The sequence below is a fragment of the Mauremys mutica genome, chromosome 5 (genome assembly GCF_020497125.1).
Source record: "Mauremys mutica isolate MM-2020 ecotype Southern chromosome 5, ASM2049712v1, whole genome shotgun sequence".
Lineage (NCBI taxonomy): Eukaryota > Metazoa > Chordata > Testudines > Geoemydidae > Mauremys > Mauremys mutica.
The window spans coordinates 39799257-39820314 of record NC_059076.1 but is presented as its reverse complement, the minus strand read 5'-3'; the positions used below and the strand labels follow the sequence as shown (position 1 = coordinate 39820314).

The 21058-nt window shown below is 42.5% G+C and overlaps 1 protein-coding gene across 2 annotated transcripts in view; it reads right to left on the bottom strand.

Moving 5' to 3' along the window:
- TSPAN5 (tetraspanin 5) overlaps positions 1-21058 on the bottom strand; it is a 147818-nt gene that overhangs the window by 110702 nt on the left and 16058 nt on the right. Inside the window, exon 1 of one of the 2 annotated variants that reach the window (XM_045019886.1) lies at positions 8460-8712. The exons of the other annotated variant lie outside the window; for it this stretch is intronic. Within the exon in view, the coding sequence (XP_044875821.1) occupies positions 8460-8540 (81 nt within the window). The 5' untranslated portion in view covers positions 8541-8712. Of the gene's footprint in view, positions 1-8459; positions 8713-21058 lie in introns of those variants that run through there. 2 annotated transcript variants of the gene reach the window in all.

Sequence of the window (21058 nt, the reverse complement as noted above, 5' to 3'; positions counted from 1 at the left end):
ATTCAGACTATGCTCATCAATTTAATACTGACAGGGCTGATCAGTGGACCCAGGTCAAGTGCATCCACTGACCCCCAAAATCCTACAACAGAGGGAAAGCTGTGACACAAACAGAACCCCCAACTCCCCAAGGAGAGCAGTAAGACCAACTTTAAGGCTGGAGAGAAGAGTTTGTTCCAGTTAGAATCCTCATGTACTACTTTTTTTTTGTTGTTGTTTTTTTTTGGGGGGGGCGGGGAGAACACACGTCTTCTTACTTGGGCTTGATCAAGAGGGACCAGGATTTAGCTCATTAGCACCATGTTCTGGGAGACGAAGGTATGGGGATAACAATTTCTATACACCCCTTCTACTTGCAGTGCTAACCCACCTCACTCCAACCACCTTTCTTTGATTTTTTTTTGCTCAAGTGGACATTCCGTGGAAGGGTCTCTTCACCAGCTGCTTGTTAAACTTTTTTTTTTTTTTAACTGAGTGAGAGTAACAAAAAGCAAGAAAAGAGCTTTTCCCTAAAATAAATGCCTAGGATTCAACATGAATACACTCACTGCAGAATCACAGAACACAAACCATGTGGAACAAGTGCACAAGAACGTCTCTATTGTATTTCTTGGCCCTGCTACTGAAAAAGACACCACACATCTCGAATTTTGCTTGAAGTGGTTTTCAATATTATTTGATGTTAAGGAGTCTTCAGTGGGAGCAAGGGGATTTTCAAATCCCTGGAAGAGGCATATTGATTCTTCCCAGTTGTGTGAAATTGACAATGCATTAATAAGATACTCTCTGTGTACTGAAATATATGTTCTAAATCAGGGATCTCAAACTCAAATCACCACAAGGGCCACATGAAGACTAGTACATTGGCCCAAGGGCCGCATCACTGAAACCTTTTCATACAACCATACGAAAGTATAGTCAAAAATGAAAAAGAAGAGTAATATAGTATGCTATTAAAAGTCAATGTATTAACTTTTTTAAAACTGTAATGCGAAGAGGGGTTTTAATAAAATATAAATACCTGTAACTATTCCTTATGTGGTCAGTAACACTGATGATGATCTACACTAACAGTCTATCAACATAGGTGTAATTACAGGAACTTTTTAAAGTAACTATTCATACAAAATACATTCCCACTTTTAACAAACATTCTTCCCAACTACTCACAGCAAAGAATCATTCATGCTGCGCTTCATACCTCAGACTGCTCGTCTAGTCCATGAGGCCCTGCCCCGCCCTGCCTTTTCCCTTCCCTGCTCCCATTCCAACCTCTTCCCAAAGTCCCCACCCCCAACTCCACCCCTTCCTTGCCCCTATTCCAACCCCCTCCCCAAATCCTGGCCCCACCTCTTCTCCACCTCCTCCCCTAAGCGCGCCGCATCCCCGCTTCCTCCCCGCTTCCTCCCGGAAAGTCCTAAGTGCCGCAAAACAGCTGTTTGGCAGCGGGAAGCGCTGGGAGGTAGGCAGAGGAGCGGGGAGGTAGCGCTGGTGGGGAGATGTGGGGAGCTTGGCTGCCAGTGGAGTTGGCACCTATGGCAGGCCACAGGAAATAACTCCACAGGCCGCATGTTTGAGACCCCTGTTCTAAATGCTGTCCAGAGAAAAGTGATTGGAAAGTTGAAATATTATCTGCAGAACCTATGATGTGAAAACTGATGTCCTTTAAACAAACAAACGTTACCTAGCTGTCACTCATCTCATTTATTTTTATACCCCAGCGGCACAGAGACTGCAGATACTCAGCACCTTTGGAAGTCAAGACATAAGTGAGTTATTCAAGGTCACGCTCAATCAGAGCCAAAGAGCCTGTTAGTCCCAGGTTTTATCCCCTGGGCAACATTTCCTGTAGGGACATTTTTAATATAAACCAAGAAAAGAGATGGGATTACTGAGCAACTCTGTATATTTTATAAAACCAACTAACTTAACTGGGCACTGATGCAGCAATGGGATCCATCCTCAGACTCCTACACCCGTGCAAAGTCCCAGTGAAGTCACTGGACTCCATACAGGTCTAGACAGGCAGATCCTTTTGCAGGTTCAGGGCAGAGGTCAGCAAACCTGACTCTGAAAATGGGGATTTTCAAACTTGTACAATAAACCTATGTAGACCAATGGAAGAAAAATGATTATGTCTCAAGCCAACAAAGAACAGACTTTCTGCTGTCTATGCTGTAGAACAGTAATGAAACTGAATACAGTGCAGTTAATTACTAAGAAAGGATAATATTACTCTGTTAAGGGGGGGGGCAGGACTTAAACAAGTTATGTGGGCAAAGCACTTTTCTTTTTTAAAGCAGAATCTCATGGGAAGGAAGAGAAGCTGGTACAACAGAATTTAGCCATGATTCAAAATACAAAAAAAATCAAAACACTGTTTGACTAAGAAAAATTATAAGATTTTTAAAATGTACTGCTGTATTGGCAGGCACTTCAAGAGTTAATACTGAGGGTCACTTCTGGATCATTGCTAATAAAGCTCTGTTACCACATGTGCCTTTCAGCTCCTTGTTCCTGCCTACACCATAACAAAACCCATTACAGTTCTATTGACAGGCAAACACCCATTTATATGAGAAGTACACTGCATATTTTAGGCAATAAGAGTATAAAAGCAGATTCTACCCTACAGCACTATATTGTTATTCTAAAGCTGGAATCATCTACCTGGCAGAATTAGGTTTCAAAGTTTTTGGGGGGCAAATTATTTTTATTTTTTTCAGTTTTAGTTGGAGACAAAACATTACACTTAAATGCTTGAGGCAAATCTTCCTGTTTTATTGGTATTAGGTAACTGAATATGGAGTATTAAACATGACTAGATTTAATATTTATTAACACACCAGCTGCTCTTTCCAGGTTTATAAAAGTTGTAATCTCGGTGCCAAATATAATTTATAAGACATTTTCAGCAAGAGGCAGCTTGTTGTCACCCCTTTCTTCTCCCTCTTCCCCCCCAATTCCTTCAAAGCCACGAGTCTACAAACGAATGCGCCAATGCAGACCCTTACATAAAAAGGGAATCCTATTCAAGGCAATGGGATTCTACATGGATAAACATGAGGGACAAGAGCAGTGATCTATTTCCAGGATCAGTGCCTAACGCAGTTGAGGGCGGGGGGGGGGGGGAGGACGGACGGACTTCTAAAGAATTTTATTGTGTTTTTCATTGACTGCAAGCTCAGGTTTCCTATCACCTATCAACCATTTACTACTACTGTCTTACAGAGTTTAAGAAAAGAATAATCCAAGGTTGCTGATTATATTTCAGCAGTAGTATTATTTAAGGCCCTAGATCCACAGAGTCTTCCACTCACAAAGAACAAATATTTGATTTTTGGTTTAAAACATATTGAGAAGAAAAATATTAGTACTTCAAGGAAAGTTCCTTCACTTCCACCTTGCATTCTTCTAGTCCCAAACCAGAAAGCTTCTACGAGGTAATAGTAATTTTCTAATTAGACTTCATGGTTGGAGGATTATTTTTTTAAATGGCTTTCTTGGATTTCCACTTGAAAAATATTTGTTTCCTTCCACTACCCTGCCATATATTCACTTTCTCTATGTGCCCATGCATACAACGTGCAAATATGTATGTATGTATGTATGCCCATATATACAAATATGCTCTCTTTTGCTCAATTTGAGTTGTGTGCTTTTGTCCAGCTGAGCTGTTTTAGAATGTGGACATATTTTCCAGTTAAAAATGTCTGTTACTACAAAAATAGATTGGGAGTTTTGGGAAGCAGTGGGGGAAAAGCTCATGACAATTTGTCTAGTACATCAATATGCATTCACCAATTTTCAGAGTTACAAAGCAGTCATTACATATATTTTCCAAGACAAGCTTTTTTCTATTTCTGGCATCCATTATGAAATATTCTCCAATGTATCAAAATGACTGAATTAACAACAGAAGTAAGTGGATTGAATCTAGAGTGGAAGCGGTGGATGGAGGGGGGGAAGCATCCTGACCATCTATTTTTTTCCTGAAATGCATTCATCCTTAACTGAACGGTTATCTTCCTAGAGTACTTTCTATGGATAAAACATTACAGAAGCTGTTTAAAGATCATGCTAAGACAATCTCTCATTAAAATTTTTGTTTTTAAAATTGTATTTCCAAATTTCATTTTTCAAATTCTGAAAACACAGTATCATGGGGAAATGATTCTATGTTACCTTGAGAACACACTATCAATTATCTATAGAATTCAAGTGAGCAGTCAATTACTTGTCCCTCACATGTCAATGCACCTTTCAACTCTTTTCTTGTAGGACACTTACATCAACATATTTAGCTTTCTTTTTACTATCTTCCTGTAATTCAGAAGACAATTTAGACTCCCATATGGTTACTATCAAAACTAACAGATGCCTAGCAAATTAAAACACAAATTATGACTTGTAATATGCTGATGTCTCATCATCCCACTACATCTTGCAATTTACGGTGAATCATAAGAAAAAAAAAATGGGCTTCTGTCTTACATGCTAAAGTTCTCTGTACCTCCCTTCTCTATTAGTTTAGGGTGAATGGAATTAGAGTATGGTCCAAATTCTGCCTTGAGACATACATATGCAGTTTCCATTGATTGCAACAAAGGACAGAATGTGGCCTTAATTTACTTGGAAATAAGGCAACAGCTTAAAACTGATTTGCAGAGGGGAAAGCCAGTCTTGTGCCTTGCCTTTTTGGCTTCATTCTGACATATAAAGAAGGCCTGAAAGAGTTTTTGGTAATTATAAAATAAACAGAAGCTATTTTTCTTCCCCTTTGATTTTTATATTAGGAATTCAGGTTCCTCATAGGCTGGAAGACACTGGTTTTGTCTAGACTAGGATTTAAAGGTTTTTAGAATGTGATCGGTAACATACACTCTAGAAGCGTGGTGCAGAAACGGCAGAGCATGTCATAACACACATTAAACTGATCAAGTTAAAGCCTGGGGCAGTGCTCTAGTCAACAAGGGCCTGGAAAGGGAAACCTGAGCAACAGATAGTCGACTAAACAGCCCTGTCCCGTATTTAAATCTTTGTTTTGTTTGGTTTATATTTTGTTTCAGTGTTCAAGTAACATTTTGGAGAAAGGACATTTGTTAGTGTTAAACATCCCTGCCTCTCTTCTATTAAGGCGTTCCAAGCTCACATGATAACTTCTCCAAGACTTCAAAGTCTTGTTTTGCTGAAGGATTACTTGGGCATTCCCAATACCTGAGAAAAGACACGAGCAAGGGAAAAAAACCCAAACAAACTTTCTTTATACATCATAAAGCATGCTCCTTCATCCCCTCCAACCTCCCACCCAAAAGGGGAGCAGGAAACCATCCTGAATTTTATAAAAGCCTTTGCAAGTCACCTCTAGCATATTAAATGTAATGTCTTTAACTCTGGGTTTTCAAAAAAATGTAACCTAAAATTACACATGTATCTAAAGTTGTGATTTATACTGCATGTACAAACAATGAGGCTCTACTGAAGTAAGTGTAGTTGGGAGAACATTACAGAGTGCAGAATTTGGGCTATGGTATCTGAAGCAATAAAAGATTAAGAGGTGTCTCCTGAAGGGCAAAATTCTGCCTTCAAATACACAGGTGCAACTGCCACTAACTGGGTACAAATCTGTTGTTGCTGTTGGGTTCTGGTTTGTTTGGGCTAGGTTATTTTTTTTCCCCCATGTAAAAACACAAAGCTAAATAAAAGGAATTAGATTATTTTGTCTTCATTCCAAACATTAAAGGTGTGAAATATAGATTTTGTTCTATATTGTAAAGTTAAGATGGTATGTGTCTTTAGATTATGTGCCAATATCCCAACTGTAATTAAAATACCTATACAACATTTCTCTGTTGAAGGCTCCATCACTTTTCATTGTTAGAAATGGTGCTGCTCCTAACTCACTTCATTTCATTTTCACTCTGCTATTTTATGATGCAGAAAAGGAAGGTTTAAGTTTTTTTTCTTCATTTTTTTAAAACTGTTGATACAAACAGCACATACTAAGTCTGCTAGATGTTTCTGGAAAGGTACTATACACTTTTGAAGGGTTTATGCAAGATGTTTGAAAGAGAATGTTTTACACAATAACATTCTCAGTAAAAGATTTGAGCTTTCTTAAAACAACTAAAGGTGCAGTTATCCTCAATTACTGCTCTCCTTGCATAGGCAACTGAAATTATTTTTTCTTTTACATGAGTTCTGGCTCAGCTGAGTGACTGAACACTGAGCAAGTTGCTAACAAGTCAAGAAAACTACATTAACATACTCTGGAAGATGACTGCCTATTATTTGGAACTGTGGTACAGATAGCCTCTCCTCACAAAAATCCAGTACTGTTTTGAGGAAGTAACTAAGAATAAAAACACATAACACCTCTATAGATTAAATGTGCTGTATATCTCAAAGGGCTTTGTAAAGGAGGGCAAGTATCATGAACTGCATTTTGCAAATAGGGAAATTCAGATATCTAGGCCACACAACAAGCCAACAGCAAAGTTGGGAATAAACTCAAGTCTCCTGATTCCCAGTCCAGCGGCCGCCTCTCCACTGCACCATATTGCCCAAGGACCTTCCCTCAGAAATCTGGGATCCACCAATTCAACTGTGACACATGGAACTCTGCTATTCATTTTGATAGCTAAACTGAATGAGCCTCAGCCAACCAACATGAAAGTAGTAAATAATTTGTTAGCCTCCTGTGTCCTTTTCATGCAAAGATATAAGCCTACATAAGACAAAGACACTGATCCAACTGCCATTGTCCACATACTTAGTATTTATAGGACAAGGCAAGCACAGTTAAATAGGGAAAAGCATAGTATCTCATTCATTGAAAATGACTGGTTGGCCAAGAAACACACCACACTTTTTCTATATATAAAATTGATTAGGGTATCAAAATAATCCTTCTCCCCCTTGATCCTGAGGGCCACTGGAATGGTACACAAGTATTCTGCAAGGGCTTCTATTTTTTGCTGGAAAACATCTGTGCTCATTGCATCACACATGTAAAGGAATTAAACACACACACACCTTTAAAACTGGAGCAAACAAAACAACTGATATGGCTGTTGAAAGACACCATGTGACTATTTAAAGTACCACGTATGATAGGAGGTAAGGAAGGGACAAGTAAACATTAATATAAAATGAGTGTTTGAACTATTTTAAGATTATGTTAAAAATAAATCGAGTTTCTTTTTGTTTGTTCAAAATAACCACTTTAAAAAACTATAACAGTCTTCCAGAGGTCTTTGCCGGGGTCACCATCTTTACTTTCTAGGAAAAGAGACATCACATCATCACTAAACACTTGTTATCACCTGGTCCTTATCTATTTTTTCCATGGATGCTGATGGTAATCAGAAGCTCTGTACTGGTGGTGAGATGAGAAGGGAAAAATAACTGTTTTCCCATCTGTAATAATGGAGTTCAGAATCTTTTGTTGCCAACCTTTAAATTCCAGAGACCTGTATTCTAAGTCTGTGTTCACACATGCTTTCACAGTCCCCCCAGCACACCTACAGCATCTCTGTTTAATACGTCTGTCTTCATCATTGCTAACTGGTATAAATTATGAGGAGATGTGCTTTACAAATACAAGAGCCCTCCTCCTGCTATAATAAACGATATATACATGGATGAGGCCATATTTTATTGTTTCCAACAACATATAAACCCATCCGCAGTATTGACCATGACTTTATAGATTATGCATCATGTTAAATGTGTGACTCATTCAAAACAGGCATGTGAAAAACATGCTAGAAATATTATTATATGCAGGTTACACTCTAATATACGGCTCTGACTACTCCATACACAACGCTACAGATGGTGTCACAGGATACAGCGCAACCAAGACAAGACCAGCAACACAACTGCTGTCAAGCAAATGCTCACCCAAACCATTGTAAGAGCCTGGGCTTCAGGGGAGGGAACACAGTTTCCTCCCTCCCATTATTATTAAACAACAATATCTAATCACAACAAACCCCTGTATATCCATACGAGTCACTGTGTAACCATCCTCCCAAACTGCATTGCTCCTAGAACTTGATCTACGATTTTCCTCGGGGACATTACAAATAAACACATGCAGATCAACCCATTCTCCAGGCCTGGGTGTCTCGTCAATTCTCTACTTCTCCCATGACAAAGGGGGAGGGGAGGGACACTCTTCACACCTACAACAAAAGCAATTCAGAGGGAGGAGGGAAGAGGAGAAAGCTTTCTTTCAAGATGCAGACAGAATCCGACATGCGAACCTGTATGATCCGGGGTGGGGGAGGACTGGATGTGGCTTATCTGGGAGACTGGGGAGGAGGATGAACACACACGCTCCACATATATGCGCGCACACACACCTCTCTCGTGTTGTATTTTTCACACACTCCCGACTGTCCTTTCCGTGCGTTGCACCGGTGGCACCAGAGCCATAAAACCGCGGCACTTACCCAGAAAATGACATTGAAGCCAAAGATGAAATATTTGATACAGCAGCTGACTTCGGGCCCTTTGTAATGCTTCCCGGACATCCTCTGGGCTCATGAAGACGCGGTTCGGGCAGCCAGAGTGGAGCGAACAGAGCGGGTTTGGCAGCACCGCGGGCGGGCGGCAGCCGGCAGGGAGGGAACAGAGCTCAGCGGCTGCAGCAGGAGCAGGCTTAGCGGCGGCTCGGCTCAGAGATGCACGGGGCGGGCGCCGAGTCCCGGGGGTGGCCGGCGAGCAGCTCCCACCGCCTCTCACACATGGAGGAGTCCCCCGCCTCCCGCGGCTGCGGCTGCTGGGGCCAGAGGCGCTGCCCGGGCAGATGCTGCCAGCACCGGCCGTCCCCGCTGGAGCAGCGAGACGCTCAAGCCCCTTGGCCACGCTGCGCCTTCCTGCCGCCGGCCTCCGCCGCTCTGTGAGCCCGCCCCCCGCTTCCACCGGGCCGCCTCCGGAGCGCAGCGGGCGGAGCCGCGCACACATGGCGGGGCGGGGGCGAGGCGAGAGCGGGGCCGGGGGCGAGACTGGACTTGCGGCGGGGGAGCTGGAGCAGCGCCTTAGTGAGCTGCCCTCAGGCTGAGCGCCCATGGGGGCTGCTGGAGCGGCCCCTGGGGTGTCAGGTTTCTCTTGAAATGGCTTCTCCAGCTGGCACCGAATAACCCAACCCTTGGGGCGCGGGAGCCCCAGCCTGCTCCTGTGCCACTTTGCCTGCAGCTAGGGAGGCGCAGGAGAGGAGGGGGCTGGCCTAGGCCCTGTCTACATTGCAGCATCGTGTTGAGAAGAGACTCCTGCCTGGGTGGGGAGAGCCGCTTTCTGAGCAGTCTGGAATATTAAATAGCTTTGCAGGTGATCCAAAATAACGATGCCGCCTTGGGATCTTGTCCATAGCAGCACTGCCAACCCCAAGCTGTCATCAGTCGGAAAGCATGAGATTGGCTTAAAAATTGGTAAAAATGTGGGGGATGGGGTTTATTTGACTTCAGTTGTTTGTTCAATTTGTTTTTTAGCCTGTAGGGAGAAGCTGCCCACTCCCTAAAGGGTGAGTGATCATTACAGGTTTAAAATTCAAACTATATTCCACTTGTATAAATGTAGATACATAGATAGTTGGCTTTGTGCTGCAGAGGAGCCAGTAGTTATCGTACATGTAGATACCAATAACATAGGGGAAGGTAGGAGAGAGGTCCTACAGGCCAAATTGAGGCAAATAGGTAAAAGATTGAAGTCCAGGACCTCCAGGGTAGCATTCTCTGAAATGTTTCCAATTTCCACACTCAGGGCCAGTTAGGCAGAACTGAATGGTTTCAATCCCTGGATGAGATGACTGTGTTTAGAGGAGAGATTTCAGTTTGTTTGGAATAGAGACACCTTTTGGGAAAGGAAGAGCCTATACAAGGAAGATGGGCTCCACATAAACTAAAGCAGAACCAGATTGCTGACATGTAAAATTAAAAAGGCTGTAGAGGAGTTCTTAAACTAAGAGCTGGGGGAAAGCCAGTAGGTGCAGAGAAGCACACTGTCCGGTCAGAGACATCCCTTATGGAAGGATTCATTAAAGGGTATACTCTATATCCGGGGTAGGCAACCTATGGCATGCGTGCCAAAGGCGGCACACGAGCTGATTTTCAGTGGCACTCACACTGCCTGGGTCCTGGCGGCTCTGCGTTTTAATTTAATTTTAAATTAAGCTTCTTAAACATTTTATAAACCTTATTTTCTTTACATACAACAATAGTTTAGTTATATATTATAGATTTATAGAAAGAGACCTTCTAAAAACATTAAAATGTATTACTGGCACGCAGAACCTTACATTAGGGTGAATAAATGAAGACTTGGCACACCACTCCTGAAAGGTTGCCGACTCCAGCTCTATATCCTAGTAAAGAGGAGAAGATAAAAGTTGATAGATTACAAGTAGGAACTGAAGAGAAACAGTCCCATTCAATTACATCACATGAAGGCAGAGAACTAAATATTGACAAATTTTATAAGTGCTTGTACACAAATGCAAGAACTCTAAATACTAAGAAGGTGAAATAGAGTGTCTGGTATTACATCAATATTCTCTTTTAACAGGCATCATAGACACTCAGTGGAACAATGATAATCAATAAGACACAGTAATGCCAGGGTATGAAATATATAGGAATGACAGAGTAGGTCACATTGGTGGGGGAGTGACACTCTATGTGAAAAAAGTATACAGTCAAATATAGTAGATATCTTAAATGAATCAAACAGCATCTCTGTGCATAGAAACTCCTTATATAGTAGTAAGAATATTACCAACCACCTGACCAGGATGGTGACAGTAATTGTGAAATGTTCAAGTCTCAGAAACAGAAAACCCAATAACTATGAGGGATTTCAACTTTCCCCATATTGACTGACAGCATGTCACCTCAGGATAGGATGCAGAGATAAAATTTCTAGACACCATTAATGATTACTTCTTAGAGAAGCTACTCCTGGAACCCACAAGGACATTCTCAGAAGTTTAGTCCTAAGTGGAGCACAGGATCTGGTCCAAGAGGTGAATATAGCTGAACTGCTCAGTAATAGCAACCATAATGTAATTAAATTTAACATCCTTGGGGGAGGGGGAGGTAAATACCAAAGAAACCCACCACAGTAGCATTTAACTTCAAAAAGGGACACTACACAAAAATGAGGAGGCTAGTTAAATGGAAATTAAAAGGAACAGTCACAAGAATAAAATGCCTGCAAGCAGCATGAAAACTTTTTAAACACCATAATAGAGACTCAAACTATGTGTAAAAACCCCCGGTACCATGAAACAAACAGTAAGAGGAGCAAAAAAATACCACCATGGCTAAACAACAGAGTAAAAGAGGTGGTCAGAAACAAAAAGACATCTTTTAAAAATTGAAAGTCAAATCCTACTGAGGAAAATAGAAAGGAGCATAAACTCTGGCAAGTTAGGTATAAAACTATAATTAACCAGGACAAAAAAGAATGAAGAATACAGGAAAAGACACAAAAACTAACAGCAAAACAATTTTTAAGCAGCAGAAGCAAGTAACCTGCCAAATAGTCAGTGGGGCTACTGGAAGATAGAGGTGCTAAAGGAGCACCAAAGGAAAAGAAGGCCATTGCAGAGAAGCTAAATTAATTCTTTGCATTGGTTTTCACTGCAGAGGATGCGAAGGAGATTCCCACACCTGAGTTATTCTTTTTAGGTGACAAATCTGAGGGACTGTCCCAGATTGAGGTGTCAGCAGGGGAGGTTTTGAAACAAATTGATAAATGAAACAATAATAAGTCACCTAAGAGTTCTGAAGGAACTCAAATATGAAATTGCAGAACTCCTAACTTGGTATGTAACCTAACACTTATATCAGCCTCTGTACTAGGTGACTGGCGGATAGCTAATGTGACACCAATTTTTTAAAAAGTCTCCAGAGGCAATCCTGGCAATTACATGCCAGTATTCCTAACCTGAGTACCAGATAACTTGGTTGAAACTATAGTAAATAACAGAATGATCAGACACAAACAAACATACTTTGTTGAGGAAGAGTCAACATGGCTTTTGTAAAGGGAAATCATATCTCACCAGTCTATTAGAATTCTTTGAGGGAGGTCAACAAACATATAGACAAGGCTAATCCCAGTGAATATAGTGTACTTGGATTTTCATAAAGCCTTTGACAAGGTCCCTCACCAAAGTCTCTTATGAAAACTAAGTACTCGTGGTATAAGAGGGACCATCCTCCTCTCATGGATCAGTAACTGGTGAAAAGATAATAAACAAAGGGTAGGAATAAATGGAGGGGGTAAATAGCACCTGCCAAGGATCTGTTCTGAGACCAGTGCCATTCAACATATTCATAAATGATCTGGGAATAAAAGGGTAAAGAGTGAGATAGCAAAGTCTGCAGAGGATATAAAATTACTCAAGATAGTTAAGTCTAAAGCTCACTGCAAAGAGTTATAAGGGGATCTCTCAAAACTGAGTGAAGTGGGCAAGAAAATTACATATTAAATTCATTGTTGGTAAATGCAAAGTAATGCACATTTAAAAACGTCCCAACTATACCAAATGATTGGGTCTACATTAGCTGTTACCATTCAAGAAAGATCTCGGAGTCATTGTGGATAGTTCTCTGAAACCATCTGCTCAATATGCAGTGACAGTCAAAAATAAAAAACAAAACCACACACACACACACAAAACCCCAAAATCAACATTGTTAGGAACCATTAGGAAAGGGATAAAAAATAAGACAGCAAATATCGTAATGCCACTATATAAATCTGTGGTACACCCAGACCTTGAATACTGCATGCTGTTCTGGTCACCCCATCTCAGAAAAAGATACACAGTATTAGAATTGGGAAAAGTACAGAGAAGGGCAACAAAAATGATTAGTGGTATGGGACAGCTTCCATATGAGGAGAAATTAAAGACCATGACTGTTCATCTTAGAAAAGAGACAACTAAGTGGTGATATGATAGAGATCTATAAATCATTAATGGTGTGTAGAAAGTGAATAAGGAAGGGTTACTTACCCCATCACATAACACACAAAAACAGGGGTTACTCAATTAAGAACATAAGAACACAAAATAAATTGAAACAGACATAAGGAGGAAATACTTCTTCACACAATGCACAGTCAACCCGTAGAACTCACTGTCAGGAGATGCTGTGAAGACCAAAAGCATAACTGGGTTCAAAAAAGAATTAGGTGCCTTCATGGAGGATGCCCTGTTCTGTTCATTCCCTCTGAAGTATCTGACACCAGCCACTGTTGGAAGACAGGATACTGGGCTAGAAGGCTCATTGGTCTAACCCAGTGTGGTCATTCCTTTGTAAACCTCCCCATTGATGGCCTATACCCCCTCCTAGCCCTTAGGATGGGGGGAGCTGCTATTCTATACTTCTCTATTCCCTTCCCTTATTACTATCATATCTCACTCTCTCCAGGTTCCATCCAGTCTTCTGCCTCACTCACATTCTTCTTCCATTCTCCCTGAGTGTCTCCTGTCCCATACCTGCATCCCATATTTTCCCTCTTTTCCCCTTCACAGTTTCCTTCCATCACATTTTCCACTTCTGTCATCCCCTATTCCAGTATTGCTAACCCCAAATAGTCTAAAATGATGTCAGGTATACCAAAAATCAGGAGATTTTAAAACCAATCATGAGATTTAAAAAAATCATACATTTTGTCCAATTGTCAGTTGCCTGCTGGTGTAGGATCTTTTAGGGTTCACATTTTAAAGCTTTTCTCTCAACCATGAGGGCTAGAAACTTACTTTCTTTTTATATGATTGCGATTCACAGTGAAACATGTTTCCAGAAGCTGAGGCCTTCAGAAAAAAAACACACCAAATATTCAGAGAGACACACTAAAATTGTTAGCGTTGGCGATACTGTGATCCCACTGATACCGTCTCAGTCTCCTGCATCTCTTCAGTCTACTTCCAGTTCCTCTTATTCCCAGGTATCCCTCAGTCTCCGTCTTGCTTTCCTCACATTCGCCTACACCCTATTCTCCCTTCAGCATCCCCCCACTTCCCCAGTTGCCACTCTGCTCCCCTCATTCCCCTGCACACCTTGGTTTCTTTCCTGCACCCTACATTCCCTTATCTGTTCATAGGTTCCTGCCCCTAATGCACAAAGGAAATATGGAATCCATGTTGGTGTGGTACAATACAAAGATTGTATCAGTATAAGTTTGGGTTGGCCTGAGTAATCAAAAGCAGTAAAGCCGTGATTGCATTATGCAGGTTATTCCAAATGGGTATCAATCCAACTTTATAACATCCCATTGCAATCTATTCTGCATATACCTCACATATTAGAGAAAAACTATTTTAGAAATGTTTTACATAATTTATTAATAATGTATTGGGACTATTTTTTGTATCCCTCTATTGATAAAATTAGGTCCTTTTGTTACCATAAATCCAATAGGTCTCAGACAGAGCAATAAAATCTTCTAAAATAGCCTTGAAGAGCATTTCTATATTGAAAAATGTCAAATTAAATGTCTAATATCTTGAGACTTTCCAGGTCTAGAAGTGAGCACTGTGTTTCTCATTGCAAAGATGAGAAACTCCTCTTTTTGGTAGTAAAAATCTTCCATATCTGTTCTTACAAGCTTGCAAGATAACAGACTTTAATAAAGATGTGGCATTTTTAGGTACAGAAGACTATCATTGATTCTTGCCGGTCCTGAAGTCCTGAGCAGGTGTCACTTTTTTGATGAGAGTATGTGGGAAGTGGGAGACAACAGGGAAATATCACATTTGGAGGAGAACAAAAACATTTCTCTGGCCAGTAGATTGTTTTTAATATTAGCTTTTTGGAATGTCCGAATAAGTGATTGTGAAGATGGATTAGTGGGCAGAGAGTGGGTGATGTGGTCAAAGGTGCATGATACATTCATTTATCAAGTGGCTATAAAATTTATCATAAGGTTCTACAATTTACCAAATGGATATCAACTTTATATGTGTTCTTAATGACATCTGCTGGGATCACGAGTAAGAACAGGGTACAAAAGAGTGTGCAATACATCCTGAAAATTTTGTGTACCAAGAGGTAAAAATATGTCACACTATGCTTGATTGTATGCAGTAGTAATTAGTGCATAGCTTTTGCAAAACACTATAAATACAGATAAGTCAAGGCACAAAAGTTTAATATATTACTGTCAAAGCACTCTACTAACACCACCTATCGGCACACTTTAGTATTTTTTAGTGCTTCATAGCCAAAGGGACTGAGGGACCCGCCACTGAATTGCTGCTGAAGACCCGGATGTGCTGCCCCTTCCCATTGGCCGCCCCAAGCACCTGCTTCGTTTGCTGGTGCCTGGAGCCAGCCCTGATTGTAGATAAGCAACTAAACATGAGCTCTCAGTGTGATACTGTGACAAAAAGGGCTAAACACAGTACTCGGATGTATTAACAGGAAAATACTGAGCAGCAACAAGGAAGTGATATTACCTTAGTGAGGCAGTTATTGGAATATTATGTCCCTTTTTGGTGTCCACATTTTAAAAAGAATATTGACAAACTGGAGATGGATCAGAAGAACCTCAAGAATGATTTAACATCTGGAAAATATGGCTTACAGTAGCTCAATCTGTTTAGTTTATCAAATAAAAGGTTAAGAGGTAGTTCGATCAGTATCTATATTCACTCACACAGAGAGAAGATATCCAGCACTAAGACTCTCTTTAATTTAGCAGACAAGACCAGAAGAGACCATATGAGATCATTTAGTCTGACTTGTATGTCACAGGCCATTACATTTCATGCAGTTACCCCGGTATTGAGCTCAATAACTTGTGTTTACCTAAACCATAACTCTGGTTTTGGCTAAAACATATCTTCCAGAAAGGCATCCACTGATGATTTGAAGACAAGAAGAGATGGAGAATCCACCCTGCTCTTAGTAGTTTGTTCCAATAGTAAATCACCCTAATTGTTGAAATTGTTTGACTCATTTCTAACTTTAATTTGTCTGGCTTCAGCTTTCAACCACTAGTTTTTGTTATGCCTTTCTCTGCTAGATTAAAGAGCCCTTTAGTGTGAAGGCGTGAGGAAGTGGGAACTGTCTGCAATTATTTGTAGGAATGACATACAAGACAGGGACTTACTTGATTTGGGATTGCTACTCAGATGTTGCAAGAGTTAAGCTGTTCTTGGGGCAGAACAGATCACAGTGAAGTGCTTGTGTCACATAACTGTCTGGAGTGCTATGAATGGGTTGTTAAAAGGAGGGCTGAAACCCACCCCTATCAATGGGAGCCCAAGGACTAAACAATCAACATGTAACAAGGAGACATGCTGACAGGCAGAATATGTGAACTCAGCATGGCTCTGCAGGAGGACAAGGATGTCAAATGGCAGGGATAAGAGCTGGCCTTCAAAGAGACTCAGCCACTCTCACCTGGGACTGACAAAGAGATGGGTGTGGGGTAGGGTTGCAAACTTTCTGATTGCAGAAAACTGAACACCCCTGCCCCGCCCCTTCTCTAGCCTCCTCATTTTTGTGTAGTGTCCCCCACCTTCTCTCACTGGCTCATTTTCACTGAGCTGGGGCAAGGGGTTGGGGGTGCATGCTCTAGGGAGGGGCTGGGGATGAGGGATATGGGATGTAGGAGGGGGCTTTGGGCTGGGGGGGGTCCAAGGGGTTTGGAGTGCGAGAGAGGACTTTGGGCTGGGGCAGGGGGTTGGGATGCAGGGGAGTGAGGGCTCTGGGGTGGGGCCAGAAATGAGGGCTTCAGGGTGTGGGAGGGGGCTCTGGGCTGGCAATTGGAGTGTGGGAGCGGGTTTCTGGACAATGGGAGCTGCGAAGCCAGCACTTGGGCTGGGGGCAGCATGCGAAGCCCCAGTAGTCGCCCCTGCACCTAGGAGACGGAGGGATTTGGCAGTCACTTCCGGGTGCCATGTGGAGCCCGTCTTAACCCCACAACCCTAGCATGGGGTGGGAAAGAGCCAACAAGAGGATTCCACAGCACTTGTTTATATGGAGTGCCGGCTAACCTAAGAACATCCCAATCATGGGTGGAGTCCCCCTTCAGGGAGGCTAGCCCCCGCAGCCCCACCCCTTCTGCCCAAGCTGCCCCCGCATCACCAGAGCCTCCCCCAGCCATGCCACACCTCCCCACCTGAGACCCCAAGCCACCCCAGGGGAAAAGCTCTTGTCTCTTCATGAAGAACCTGAGCTTTTTATAGGTTACTGCCAGGATGGCTGAAGAGGTGGTATGTGAGTCCAGGGAGATTACAGATGAATCCAGGAAGCTGAGTAGCAGGTACCACCTCCTCAGCCACCCCAGAACCTGCATGGGGCATAATAATAAGCAAAAACTTCCCCTGTGCAAACTGCCAAAACCCACAACCAGGTGTCCGGCAGCAGCAGCTGCACCAGGGGAAGCTAAGCCTTCCCTAGCCAATTATACCCACCATCTATGTTCCCAGTGCTGTGTTCCAATCGACTAATAAACCCTCCTCTGTTTTGAAAAGCCTGCCTGGTGTCACTGCAAATAGTTGCAGAGGTGCATTGGTCCCTGGAGAGTGTAAAAGTCTCAGACCAGGAGTCTGGCTCAGTTAGACTCTGGGAAGAGTGCATGGTGTGAAATAGGAGAGCTGGAGCCCAGGGCTCACTTCTGGAGGCATTGAGGCTGCTTGGCCTACCATTAAGGAAGAGTGGGACGCCTTGGGGCTCTGGCACACTGAAGAGGCTCCTCCAAGGGACTGCTTAAAAGCAGAGGCGTAGCAGAGATCTTGTGAATCTATGACAGAAGATATTTATACACTGCAATCAAGTCACTCTCAGTCTTCTTTTTGAGGAGATAAACCAACTGTGTTCTTGAAGTCTCTCAATGTAAGGTTTTGTGTTCTCAAACCAGGTTTGTGGCTCTTTTCTTCACTCTTGCTAATGTTTCAATATCCTTTCTAAAATGTAGACATTAGAACTGAATGCAGTATTCTAGTAGCAATGTCACCAGTGCCGTATACAGAGGTAAAATCACCTCCCGACCCTTACTAACTTCTCCCATTTGTACATCCAAGGATCACATTAGCCATTTTTGTCACAGCAACGCACTGGATGCTCATGTTCAGTTGCTTGTCCACTATGACCCCTAAATTCTTTCCAGAATCACTGCTTTCCAGAATACAGTCCCGTGCCCCTTCCCCACCACACACCTCCAGTCTGGAGATATGGCCTGCGTTCTTTGTTCCTAGCTGTATACGGCATGTGGCTATATTAAAATGCATTTTGTTTTAATGGGCTTGTGATGAAGCTGAGAACCCCCACACTGGCATGAAAAGGGTTAAAGAGAGCTTAGGGGACCAGCTAGGCATGCCCCGCTATATCTGCGGCCAATGCCAGGCCAGGCCAGGCCAGAGGAAAAAAAGGAGAGAACCTGGCTCAATTCAGGGCTGAGTCGGCTGACTGGTGAAAAGGCAGAAGCTAGTTGCATCCATACGCTAGGGAAGCATCACTAGGAGCCGAGGCAGCCACTGGGGAAGAAGAACTGCGTCCCTGAACAAGGAAGACTGCTGAGGAGACCGAGCACCTCTTAGCAAGTGAATTGTGTGATTGAACTAGAGACACATTGTCGGGTTAGTCCCTCCACTCTTACTTATGCAGCCCTGCCCACAGGGACCTGCAGGATGCCGCAAAAGGTTCATAAGGGGACACTGTTAAGCCACTACAGACTGTTTGGACTATAGCAGCCATACCCCAGTCTGAAGAGACTGAGAAAGGAAGTATCCCGGGACAGTGGATTTAGGCCTGGTCCACACTACAGCATTAAGTCGACATTTATGTCAGTGTAACCACTTTCCAAACAAGCTTGCCATGTCACCTGTTTTTAATCAGGTACACCTATAATCTTGAGAGCTATTTAGTTTTCTACAGTGGCCACTGATATGGAGCCAAATTCACTGTTGATGTAAATAGTTGCAACTCCATTGACCTCAGTGAAGTTGTGTCCAGTTATTATCCCAATGGCAAAATTTGACCTAAGCTTTCCACAAGAGAAACTCAGGTTTCTCCAACCATTGACAGATACCGTTTCTATTTAATATTCTTGCTGATACTTGGTGAGTTTCTAGAGTGTGTAGGAAGTATTTTTCCAGCATGCTGCTAAGATCTCCCACACACTCGATCCTAGCCTCTTTCTGCCCTTGCAATGCTGTATAAGAGTGTGTTCCCTTATGGCTACCCCATGAAGCCATAACCTGAGAATCCCAGCTTGCAGAATCAATCCGCACTACATAAGCTATTAACAAAAGTTCTGGAGCTCTGAGAATACATAATACCTGACCTGTTCCTGGGTGTGCCTTGTTTTGCTTCCTCTGAAACAACACACTGAGTTCTCGTTTTCTCTGCATAAAGTGGAAACTATGTCTCACTGTTGGTTACTGAATGCTGTGTTTTGACGTTGGTATCTGTTTTGTCTTTTGTCCTTTAAACCACAACAGTAGTAGGAAGGAACCATATGGGTACAGAGGGGTCCAGAATAACCAATGTTTAATATATACATACTATATTCAAGACCTAGCTACGCACTACACTACTGCTCTGGCAGTGGTCTGGTTTCTGGAACACAGGAGACAGTGAGGGCCATTAGGGGGCTCACAAACTATTTAAAGGGATACTACTTTAATTCCACTAATAATACCACCTACACACTGCATACCCCTCTCCTTTTAATGTAAAAGACACTTTTTAAAAAAAAAAGTTACAAATGCATTACTATAATTAAATATACTGCAGGGTATAAATTATGACTGAGAGATGGTTAACTATTTCTCTCTGGATAGGATCAGGTAGGTATCACAACAACATCTGGAAAAGTATCTGTACTTTCTGGTGTGGCTACATCAGCAGCATCCTCCAGCTCTGTAGTGTTAGGGTCACTTGTAGTAGAAACAGGGACATGAGGCACTATCACACATCACTGTCTGCAACTTGGTCTGTAGGCTTGGTATTTTCACCAGGCATCACTGGTATAGAACATCCCACTGAACTTATGTTCGAACGTTGATGACCTCCTGACGTCTCTTCCAACCCGAATCTTCTATGATTCTATTATTATTCTATGAATCTTCTGTGTATTCCTCATGAGATGTTCGGTGCCATTTCTATTCAATAAGACAAAGGACCAGTCTGTGAAGTAATCACTTCATGTTTCCGTGCATTTTCTCAGTAGTCTCTTCCTAAGACATTTTACTCCCAGGTGAAAAGTACACTGTCAAGTGTGACTCTTGTGATCATTTGATCACACTGTTTCTTCAGAACATCACTAAGTAAATCAGGCTCTAATGAGGACAGGCCAAACCTTAAATTACATCCCAATAGCAGCACTGATGATGGCATCTAATTAGTAGTAGGTACGTACTGCATTCCTCTAGGCCAATAGAAAATTCTCAGTCTTGTATTGTAAGCTACTTTTCTCTGGAGCTATAGCTCAAATCATTCATTTTAATGTCTTGATAAATCTTTCCCCTTATCCATTTGTGGAAAGTTGGTATGGAGATGTGAAATGTTTGATACCATTTCTTCTGACAGTTGACATTTTTCAGATGTTAACTGAGCTCCATCATCACTTACAATCTGAGCAACTGCCATCTATGAAAACAATAGTCTTAACACTTCCATTGTCTGCACTGAATTAGTTGAATTCATACCGAATACTCCACTTAGAATGGGGATGGATCAGGGGTGGGGCAAACTATGGCCTGGGGGCCACATCCAGCCCTCCAGACATTTTAATCAGCGGTGTCTGGGGCTTTCCCCACTCCAGTGTTCCAGCCAGGGAGCGGGGTGGGGGTCTTGCCCCACTCCGCACAGCTACCGGAAGTAGTGGCATGTTCCCCCTCTGGCTCCTAAGCATAGGGGCAGCCAGAGGGCTCTGCATGCGTCCCCTGCCCCAAGCACTACCCCCACAGCTCCCATTGGCCAGAAACCGCAGCCAATGGGAGCTGCAGGGGTGGCACCTGTGGACAGGGCAGTGCGCACAGGGGCGGCTCTAGGGATTTTGCCGCCCCAAGCACGGCAGGCAGGCTGCA